Source organism: Calonectris borealis, chromosome 4 (assembly GCF_964195595.1).
Source record: "Calonectris borealis chromosome 4, bCalBor7.hap1.2, whole genome shotgun sequence".
Taxonomy (NCBI): domain Eukaryota; kingdom Metazoa; phylum Chordata; class Aves; order Procellariiformes; family Procellariidae; genus Calonectris; species Calonectris borealis.
The window spans coordinates 66,991,411-67,002,370 of NC_134315.1; the positions used below are offsets into that span (position 1 = coordinate 66,991,411).

General features: G+C 59.8%; 1 protein-coding gene across 1 annotated transcript; it reads right to left on the bottom strand.

Moving 5' to 3' along the window:
• Positions 1 to 7,661: 7,661 nt before the first annotated feature.
• Positions 7,662 to 10,486, bottom strand: NKX6-1 (NK6 homeobox 1). Its single transcript, XM_075150623.1, has 3 exons — positions 9,877 to 10,486; positions 9,055 to 9,227; positions 7,662 to 7,913 (listed from the first exon to the last, which is right to left on the bottom strand). Exons 1-3 carry the CDS (start codon positions 10,484 to 10,486, stop codon positions 7,662 to 7,664), a joined length of 1,035 nt encoding a protein of 344 aa, XP_075006724.1.
• Between the last annotated feature and the right edge of the window lie 474 nt (positions 10,487 to 10,960).

A 10,960-nucleotide genomic window follows, 5' to 3' on the forward strand; every position in this document is an offset into this window, starting at 1 on the left:
CAAGTGCCTCGCCATCCATGAGTTCTGGTGGCTCCGATGATCACACCTCCACCGTGCACGTTTGGACATTGAGGCCGGTGTTTCTCAAAGTGGAGCAGAGCAACCCCGGGCTCTCTGGGGGGGGACAGGAAAAAGAGTAACGGGAGACACAGATGCCCAACCTCACAAACGAAAATGGACCAAGAGCTGCATTTATGCCTTACTGGTGTGAAGCCAGAGGAGCTCCTGTAACTCGATTTGTGGAACTGACAGCCAGATTTCTTCCCTGATATATACCCTATATCCTTATCATAAAGGAAGCAGTTAAGAGGTATATAAAAAAATCTGTCCATCCTCATTAGAGTAAAGTTGAGTATAGTCTATTCTTGCTTTAATGCAGTGATCTAATTAACCTTTAGCCAGAATTAAAATGACCTTGAATTGGCCTTGTGACCTCCAATGCTTAACGTTGTTAACTTTAAACAAGCTTTTTGGGGTGGTCAGGAGCAGCATCTGTTAAAATGGGCAAAAGGTCGAATCCATTTACTTAAATACACCTACTGCATACATTGCTGGTGGATGTGCTGCCTGCGTTTTTAAAGGGGATAGAAGATGCAGCTTTGAAGATAAAGGGCAGCCTATCTGTGAGAAACCCTGTGAGGAGGATGAAAAACTGCTCTGAAGATGTGTTTTCACCATCTCGTTATACTTTCTCAGCAGTAAGCCTCTTCGGGTTTTCATTTTAAGTCCTGCTACGTGCAAAATATCACAGTGTGCAAAATAATGCCGCTCGGTGGGCTCTGTACCTGGTGTTACTGTTTTCAGAGGAAGGCGTGAGGCCGGTCGCTGCTCTTACGGCTGCTCACCCAAGGGCGGGAGGTCCCCGTTGAAGCAGCAGTGTCACGTTTTGGGCTGAGCTTTTCGTTCCACTGGGGTCCGGGAAATACATGCTCGTGCGTAAAAAGTAGATGCCCAGCTGAATTCCTGGATCACAAGGTCACTGATGGAAATTACTTAAAAAAATACACTGTCAGGGCAAAGAATTTCAAAAGCAACATATAAGACTTTAGATGAAAACAATCTGTTCGGACGTCTCCTCTGATTGATATTAAGGCGCTGGGATGTTCTATACAGAAGTCGTTTTTGCTCTTAACGTCTGCACGCCCGGCTGCTGCCCTGCCTGTGGCATGCGTGGGTGCACAGCCCGCAGCAGCAGTGCTGCCGCTCTCCCGGCCCCTCGCACGGCGGAGGCTCAGCTCTCCGCGCTGCCCGCCGCCGAGCTGCCCTCCTTCACAAACCCTCAGACCGCAGCGGTTCTGGCTGGGCGCCGCCTCGGCGAGCCCGCCCGTGGGTGCCCCGCCGGGTCCGTGGGTGCCCCGCCGCCTCCGGGCACTGGGCGTGCCGCCGTGGCGGGGGCGGGGGGGGTATCATCATCGCTAGCGATATTATTGTCGTTAACGTTGTCTGTATTGCTGTTGTCGTGCCGGTTCCCGAAGCGTTTTTCGAGGCTGCTCCTTCCTTCTTCTGCGCAAAGTCGGATCTTAAATGCCGGCTATTTGTAGTACATTAACATAGTATATTAACATTTGTAATGTGGCGATTATTTTACATAATCGATACCATCAAGTTCCTTTTCTTGGGGACCCTCGTGTTTATTTACATTTATTCCGCACACGTCAGTTTCCATCAGGAGCAAAACCGATTTTCTTGTCCTACATCTGCTCTCGGGATAACCTTAATTCACCGTAAATCTATTTGCGCTCCCCCCGTAGTGAGCCCGCTCTGATGATGCCGCCGCGGTGGGGGAGCGCCCCGGCTCCTCCGCCGTAAAACCGGCCTTAGCGCAGCGGAGTGGGAGAGAACAGGGTGGCTATGATATTAATTGTTGTTATTATTATTTACTATTATATATTTTGCGGCAGTTTCTGTTTATGGCGTGATGCATTTGAGCCCAAACACATTAGGTGCATTATTCATTGGGTACATTTGTCAGAACATGCATGTGTATAAAGAACTAATGATCCATATTAAATTAATGACGCTATAAAAAAGAAAAATACCCCATACATGCAGTTTATGACGGCAACTCCCGACTTTGATAAACCATAGAAAAGACCTAATCAGATGAAGCATTGGACTGTTCCGTCTCCAAAATTACATTTCTCGAAATGTGCTTGTACACAATGTTGGTTTTATTAAAACAAATTAATTCAGTCATTAAGGAATCATACGGCAAGTGTCTCATAAGTCAGGACCTCCAGTGTAACAAATTGATTAAATGACTGTGTAATAGTCTCTTTAAACAAATCTAGTGTAACAAGTTAATAGATCTGCTCAATTACCATGCTGGGGTGATGAGGATGTGGGCAACTCTCTCATTAAATCCGGGATAGCGTTGGGGGGGCGGGGGGGGGGGGAAGGTGCGGCGCGGAGGTGCGTGTCGGTGGGGCAGAGCTGCGCTCCCGCAGCCCCCGCGGGGAAGGGGCCGGGGCCGGGCGGGGATGGCTCCGGGCTCCGGGCTCCGGGCGGGGCCGCCCCGTGATCGCGCCGGCGGGCTCCTCCTGACACCCCAGCGCCGGGGGCGCGGGAGGAAAATCTATTACCCCGCTGCCATTTTGTTAAGTGTTTGCTCCCCGTTGTGACCCTGCCACTTTATCTGTTGATTTTTATTTTCTGAGTGCATGTTGCCCATATGTTACTCTAATAGTTGCTATAATTCTTGAGCAATAGGGCTTGTATTTTTACTGAGCTGAATTAAAAAGAATGCACTTTAATAAAAAACCCGAGCAATACACTAATGGCTTGACATTGATGTATTTGCATAAAGATGAATTATGTGGGCTCGCTTGACACGACTTTTAATAAATGATCGAGGACGTTATTACAGGGATGCACTTGGGTGTGCAGCAGCGGGTTACTGACCGGCCCCGCGGCGCTGCCTCCACCAAGCGCCTCCCGCAGCCCCGGGCCGCTGGGCAGGGGTTAAACCCCGGGGGGATGCGGAGCGGTGCGGTGCTGCCTGCCCGTGTCGTTGCGGTATAAATAACTTTGTTCTTATAAATCACGTTTGCTGGAGCGCGGAGCCGCTGCCGGGCGCCCGGCGGGTGCGGGTGCGGTGCGGGTGCGGTGCAGGTGCGGTGCGGGGTGCCCGCCGCTCCCTGCGGCAGCGCCGCCGCCCGCTCCCCGGCAGATGTTTGCATCCCTCCCGGAGACTTGTAAACCGCTGTTCGAGACAGCTGGTAAACTCTGCCAGAAACCTGTATCTGGAAAATACCTATCGGTGCAGAAGGTAAACGCGGAGCTGCAACTGGGAGGAGGCAGTTCATCTTACTTTTTAATTTGCGTGCAGCGACGCCGGCTCTGACCGCGGGATCACTCTGCAGCGCCTGTCTCTCTCTCCTAGCGGCCTCCATACGGGAAAGGAGCTCGGGGGAGCCGGGCCAGGGGTGGAAGCCCACCACTTGCATTTTAAAACCCGGTTTCTCTGGGGTGCGGGACGACTCGTGTCCCGAGGGAGGGGGTGCCGAAAGCAAAGCCCCTGGGCGGCTGGCACGGATATAACGAAAGTTACATAGTTTTCGTTGCACGAAACGACATCACGGCGGCAAACAGCGGGAGAGCCGGGGCGAAAACGGCGTGTGTTTGATATGGGAAGCGTTACAAATTAATATCACTGAGAAGTGATGAACGATAACGGGATTTCAGGAGTTCATAAAAGGCGAACACGCGTGAGAGGAAGGGTGGGAGAGATCAGCACTCGCTGAAATTGTCGGGCTGTCCCGACGTGGCTGTCGCATCCCTCTGGCAGGGGTACAGGCATTGCCTCGCCTGCTGCCTGCGCTGGGGGCTCTGGGTGGGAGTTGCCGCCGGGTTGAAAGAGTCCGAAGGCCTCGGGGTTGTGACAGCGCTGGCGTAGGGCCTGTCGGGAGCCGGGTGACAGTGGCGTACGGACTGGGACCCCCGCCACCCACATGCCCCGAGGCGAACGGCCACTTCTTTACCCCGCTGTGGGAGAGTCCTTCCTTCCTCCCCCGCGGCCGCTCCTGCCCGCCGGCTGGTCGCAGGCTTCCCCTTGTAACCCGCGTCCCCCCGGGGCGAAACCCGGGCTGGCGGCCCTGTGGCACGGCGGTGCGGAACCTGCCCGCGTCCATATGTCCCGCATCCATATGCATGTCTCCCACGGGCAGCAGCTGCCGGCCGGGAGCGGGGTACTGACCGCGGGGTTGGCCCCCGGCCCCTTTCCCCTTCCCGTGCCTCCCCTCTCCCTCCCTCCATCCCTCCCCGAAGTACCCCGGTGCCGACAGCCGTTACAGGGCGCAGAGCGGGCACCTGCGCCTGCTGCGTTTCTGCGGGCAAAAAAAAGTTTCCTCCGCCCGCGGTGATGCTCGTTGGAGCTGGAGAGGGACCGCAGCGGGTTCCCGTTGCGAAGTAGCTCGGCAAAGCAGCGGCGTTGGAAAAGCAGGGAGGATGCTTTCGGCACCCTGGGATTGCACAGCCGGGAATTTCTCCCGCGCTATCTCTTGCGCCCCAGAGAACGCACATGGCAGGGACCGAGGCAGGGTAAATCCAGAAACAGCCGCCTTTATTTCCCCTGAGCCGGGACCTCACACTCACGCGGAAGAGAGCGGGCTTTAAACCCAGGGGCTCTATTACAGAAAGAAGGGAAACCCAAAACCTCTTCGCGAAGGGAGTTGTCGGAACCAGCCCGCGGTGGTCTCTCACCGCTTAGCCAAGGACCGCCCGCCTCGCTACGCGGCCGCGCAGCCGGCGCCCGCCGCTCCCCACACGTGTGCGCGGCCGCTTACTCCCCGCGGAGATTTCGGCCCGGGCCCGAGTGCAGGGCGGCTGCCGGGGAGCGGTTCTGCTGGCCTGCCTGTCTCTATGGGTATGATTGCGCAGTACTTTTTAAATGTCGTTATCTGTGAGTTTATACCGTCACGCAACAAACTCCTGCGTGTTTCAAGGATGGAACTGAAACTGCGGCTGATCTCGGCCGGGCCCCACGCACGGGGGAGCTTCACGCCCCGTGAAGCCCGCTGACATTTTGTCTCCTAATTGTTCGCCGCGATGCCCATGGCAGCGATCCCGAGGTTAGTTGTTGGATCTCCTCCTAAAAAGTCCTCTCCTGGAGGAGAGGGAGGCTGCGCCTCTCCGCCGAGCTGGGTTTGGTTTCCAAAACCTGCCCCGAAAAGTGGGGGCAGTGAGCTCATGTGAATAACCTGCTCTTTTCTCCAGCGCCCCAGACAAAACCAGCCTAACCAAGCGATCAGAGCTGGGCTTTTTTCCCTGCCATTCCACTTTGTCGGTGCCAACTTCAACTGGTGGCCAGCTGGGTCTCTGTGCAGAAGTAAATTAACTGGAAAGCCTCAGTCGGTGCTGCAGTCAACTGGAAAAGGGGACGGGGTGCGCCGGGGCGGGCGGTGCTCACGGCAGCCCGGGGGGACACGGGAGGGCGCGGGCCGGGGCCGGGCTCTGCCCGCCGAGGCCGGGAGGGCGCTGACACCCGCCGGGCGGTGGGGAGCGGGTGCTCTGCGGCCCGGGCGCCGGGAGCGGTAACGGCGGAGCGGCCGCCGGCGGAAGGCGCTGCGGGCGTACTAGCAGCCCCAGCCCGGCTGGGACCCCTGGCCGCCGCGGCCCGGCCGGGCTCCGCTGCCGCCGGCCGGGCTCAAGCTGGCAGCGGCCGGTCCCCGCCCCGGCGGTCCAGGCCCGCGGTATTTTCATTTCTTTTCCACGGCTCCGCAAAACCCGCGGGGGAAATCGTAACTTCGAGAGCCGGCAGGGTCGAGTCGGCACTCTGGAAACCGCCCGGCCTTTCCCTTCGTGCTTTTAGAACGCGTCGGGAAAGATTGGGGGGGGTCGGTGGGCAATGGGCAGCCCCCGGCGTCCCGGCCCGGGAGAGCCCGGGCAGCCGTGCCGAGGCAGCCGCACAGCGCCGAGGCTCGCTCCCTCCTCCCGGCCCTGGCATTGTCTAAGCCGAAAGCGGAATAAAACCCTGCCCCACTTTTCCCCCCCCGCCCCCTCCCCCCCCCGTATAGAAAATGATTCACAAATTTACGGAAGAATACTAATTTTTTTTTTTTTCTCCAGAATAGCTGGCCCTTTTCTCTCTCATGTCAGCGCTTCTGTTTGCTCTGCTGCAGCCGTGAAAAAAAGCGATTGTTTCTGGTCTGTTTAGATATGGAAATTATCGCGTCTAGATAATGAGTTTCAATTTAAACCGGTTGTTTCGGTATTGGGTCTAACTATTTACTCTAGACCCTTAGCCGAGCTCTTACTCTATTCGTCGTTTTCTTCTCGGAAAGCAGTTTCTTTCCCATAATAATGATAACACTCTGCCCTCGATAACAGCTTGCGTTGCCCGCCGCTTAAAAAGTTAATACAGCCTAATTTAGGCTGAGACGAACCGCTCCGGGGGCCGGGTGGAAACTCTGCCTGCCCGCTCACGGAGGGACCGGCGCGGGCAGGAGCCGCCAGCCCTGTCCCCAAACAAGCCGCCGTTTATTTTATTTGTATCCTTCTTCAACCCCCACAACAAAGTGGACCACTTCCACCGTTAAAACAAAAGAAAAAAAACACACACAAAAAAAAAAAACAAACAAAAAAACACCACCAAAAAACCTACTACTGAGATTGAACAAAAGATCCTGAAAATTATCTCTTTTTTTTTTTCTCCTCCTGTACCGCGGTTTCATTATTTAATCTATGATGAGATCAGATTATCTGTACCCTTTAGTGAAGGCAGCAGACGTCTTTAAACTGGTTTAATTGATTTATCGTTTTTTTTAAACAGAAAGTGCATTACATTTAACTGGTCTTGCAAAGGGCTTTTCTTCTCTTTACAAACCGAATTATTTTTAATATAAATTAATAAATGTTAAGATGCTATATCACGATATACCATCGTTATTAGCTTAAAAAAAGAAAACAATTTACATTCTATAGTATTCCGTATGATACAAAAGAAAACACACTTTAAATTCAATTACAGCAACTAAATGAATTTTATATTTTGACTGAAAGTGGTTGTGACAATTCCCACCAGCTACTTTTTCAACACGCGGTTGATTGGAAACGGTGTAAGTGAAAGCAAACTCTGTCCCTTCGCCCTCTCCCCCCTCCCTCTGCACGACGACCGCAACAGAAAGTGTTTCAAAAATACTAATAAATAGCACGCGGGGCCGCTGCAGTTTCGGCCCGAGGGAGGGGCCGGTGGCAGCCACGGCGGCTTTTTCCTCGGCGGCCCCGCTGCCGCCCGTCTCGGGGCTCCGGGGGTGCCCCCGGTGCCGTCCGGCGGGGGGAGCGCGGGGCGGCGCGGGCCGGACGGGGGAGGCGGCGCCCCTGGCCCCCGCTGTACAAAAAAAGAAGGTATTTTACATTTTAAATATTCACAGTAAGGAACGCCTACGGTCGCGGTGACTCACGGTTTATTTACAAAGAGCCGGCAACAGGCGGCCGCCGCACCACCGGGAGCGGGACCCGGGCCGGGGCAGCCCCCGCCGCTCCTCGCCGCCCGCGACCCTACAATAACACGCGGCGTCGGGGGACGGGCGCGCCCGCTGGGGGCCCGCTCCGCCGCAGTCCTCTCTGCTCCCCCTCCGGCTTCTCTTCCTCCTCCTCCCGGGCGCGTAGAGTCTAGAAAAATAGATCTGTACATCTCCGAAAGCGGCGGCGGGCGGAGCGGGCTAGGCGGAGGCCTCCCCCTCGGGGGGGTGCAGCAGCAGCCCGCCGCCCCCCGGCTTGTGTTTCTTCAGCAGCTGCGTGATCTTCTCGTCGTCCGAGTTGGGGTCCAGGGGCTTGTTGTAGTCGTCGTCCTCCTCCTCGTTCTCCGAGGCGCCCTTCAGCCGCTCCGTCTCCGAGTCCTGCTTCTTCTTCGCCGTCGCCATCTCCGCCGCGTGCTTCTTCCTCCACTTGGTCCGTCGGTTCTGGAACCAGACCTGCCCCCGCCGCCACCGTCACCATCACCGGCACCGGCGCCGCCACCCGCGCCGCTCTCCCCCCGCCGGCGCGGCCGAGCCGGGCAGCCCCCACCCCGCTGCCCTGCGCTTCCCCGTCCCTAGCGTGCGGTAGTGACTCCCGCTTCGCCAGCGGTCAGACAATTTCCCCGTCAACGAAAAGCAGCCCGGCACCGCTCTCCCCGCAACCGGAGACACCCGTCCCGCCACGGGTCCCGCCCAGCGCGGGCGAGCAGCCGCCCCCAGCCCCCCCCCCCAGGTCCGCGGCGGGCCCGGGGCGCTCCCTGCCCTACAGCCCGGGGGGGGAAACACACATTTCGGGCTGAATCCTTCCCCAGCCGCCCCTGCCCCGCCAGATGTATTTATTCTCTGGCAGGGCGCTGCCAGAGGAGGGGGTTATTTTCATTGTAGAGGCTACAATAATTTATTCGCAGCCATTGGGACATATTTGCAGTGACAAAGGAGGGTCTCTAGACCAGCCTGAAAGTGTGAGCACGGCCGAGAGGCCCCTCTGGCCCAGCCCGCCTCGTGTCCCTGCGCCCGCGGAGCAAACGCCTTCCCGCATGTCCCCGGAGGGCTCAGCCCGGTCTCCCAACTCCTCAGGCCTCCGCTTTGCCCACAGCTCAGAGTTTAACTAAAACGGAGAGTTTGGGGCGGGACAGTGCGAGTGGGGTGCGCGGTCCCTGCCCGGCAGGCCGGGGCCGCGGAGCGCGGCCGGCGCTGAAGGGGCCAGGCAGTTTTGTGTGGGGTGCGGGACACAGACGCCACGCCTTGACACCCACCCCCCCCGTGCTTTCCCAGCATGGCGGCCACCCCCGTGGCGTTCAGGCTGAACGCACCGGGCTTCTCAGTCTTGCTTGGATTTGTTGTATTTTTAAATAAGATACGCTTTAAAATATCCTTCTCGGCCCCGCCGGTAAGGTAATGAACGGTGAATTGCTGGTAGCTGCCGGGGAAGCCCTCGCCATGTGCCCGCGGGCTCGGCCGCCCCGGCCCGCCGCATCTCCGGCCGCCCGAGATCGACCCGGTTTCCGCGACGGGACCCTTTTGTTCCCCGATCCGAGCCGGGCGCTTTGCACTCCCCCAGCCCCGCACCGCTCCGTGCGTGAGCCGCTCCTCTCACCTTGACTTGGCTCTCCGTCATCCCCAGCGAATAGGCCAGCCGGGCTCGCTCCGGGCCCGCCAGGTATTTCGTCTGCTCGAAAGTCTTTTCCAGAGCGAAAATCTGCTGGCCAGAAAAAGTGGGTCTGGTATGTTTTCTCTTTCCGTCCTTATCCAGCAAAATTGAGCCTTGATCTGGCGGGGGGGGAGAGAAAGGGAAGGCACGGACAGACACGTTAATCTGCGGATTTGGGAAAGCGCTTCGCTCTCAAGCCGCCCTGGGGGACGGGGGGTTTCTCTCCGCGTGGGGGGGGTTCTGTAACAAAATTGCTGCCTGAACAACGCAGCGGCGCCAGCCTCCCGGCTCCCCCCGATTATTTTTCCTTTAAGGAAGGAAAATCTGAGCGGATAAACGATATTGTTTTTTAGAAAAGCTGCAGCCATGCAAGCGGGCGGTAACGGAAAGTCCTGCTCGGGGAAAGTTTGTTCGCGCCCCTAAAATCAGCCCCGGCCCCGAGGGTCCCCAGCGGGGACGGTGAAAGCAGGCGGCAGCGCGGCCGCCTTCCCCCGAGAGGGCTTCTCTTTTCGGCAGCAACAACCGACATTTTACAGGGTTTCGCGCCGACCGAGAGGGAGGGAGAAAGCAAAGCAAACTTAAGAAACAAAAACAAAAGAAAGCGAGGCAAAGCCAGCCCCCTCGGCCATGGCCGGGCCCGGGGGTGGGGGGGCCCGGGAGGGTCTCGCCGCGATGCCGGGGCGTGGGGGCTCCCCAGCACCGGGAGCGGACTCCCGGCGGGGCTCCCCGGGCGTGCTCCCCCGCTGCCCCGCGACGCTGGGTACTTACGGGGGGCGCAGGCGAGGCGGGCGTCCCTCCAAGGCGGGCTCTGCATCACCCCGGGCCAGAAGATGGGCGTCCGGCCGGGCAGCTCGGCCAGCGGCTTGGGGTAGCGCCCGGCGGCCACGGCGGCGGCAGCGGCGGCGGCACCGGGGCTGAAGTAGAGGGCGGGCGGCGGCGGCGGTGGCGGACTGAGGCTGCCGAAGCGGGGCAGCCCGGCCAGCAGCCCGGCGGGCGCCGCCGAGGAGGCGGAGGGTGAGGCGGAGGCGAGCGCGGCGCCCGGCAGGGGCATGGAGGGCCGGCTGAGGATATCGTTGATGCCGTGCGGAGTGGCGGCCGAGAGCTGCGGCGGGGCCGAGCCCAGCGCCGAGAGCCCGCCCGCGGCGGCGGCGGAGGCGGCGGGTGCCTTGAGGCCGGGGGAGCCGAGCGGCGGCGAGGGCGAGGCGGAGGCGGGCGAGGCGGAGGCAGAGGAGGAGGAGGCGGGCCCGGCGGGCAGGGGGTACGCGGGGTACAGCGGCGCCTTCATCTCGGCCATACTGTGCAGGGCGGCCAGCGGTGGGCTGCCCAGCAGGAAGGCGCCCTGCCGGGGCGCGCCGTCCATCTGCCCCAGCGCCAGCATCCCCGCGCCGCCGCCGCCGGGCCGGGGCGGGGGGCCCGGCCGGCCCCTAGCGCCGCGGGGCCCCGGCGGCCGGCCCGGGGGTGCCGCCCGCACCGGCGCCGCGCATCCAGCCCGCGGGGGCCGCCGCCTCTAGCGGGGAGCTGCGCGCCCGAGCGGCGGCCCCGCCGCCCGGCCGGGCATCAGGGCTGCGCCTCGGCGGCCGCTCCCGGGAAGAAAAGCGGTGCTACTGTCGGCGGGTGTATATATACGTGTATATGCGCAGGGTCCGTGCGTGTACACGTATATATCTCCTCTCCCTGTGCCTGCGAGGAGCTGGGGGCTCACAGCGCCGCGGGGGCCACGCTCGCCGCCCCTGCCTCCTCCCCGGCGCCCCGCATCCCTTCCGGCGCTGTTCCCGCTGGCTGGCTGGCTACCGGCGCGGCTGTCGGGGCTGCGGGCGCGGGCGAGGCTCGGGGCGCACTGCTGCGCCGCCCC

Bases quoted from the DNA above. Each gene is read 5' to 3' on its own strand.
- NKX6-1 (XM_075150623.1), bottom strand. From the start codon at position 10,486: ATGCTGGCGCTGGGGCAGATGGACGGCGCGCCCCGGCAGGGCGCCTTC. The intron at 9,228-9,876 runs GTAAGTACCCAG...CCCCCCCGCCAG, and splicing joins CCGCCTCGCCTGCGCCCCCC to ATCAAGGCTCAATTTTGCTG. The intron at 7,914-9,054 runs GTGAGAGGAGCG...CGGCGGGGGCAG, and splicing joins TGACGGAGAGCCAAGTCAAG to GTCTGGTTCCAGAACCGACG.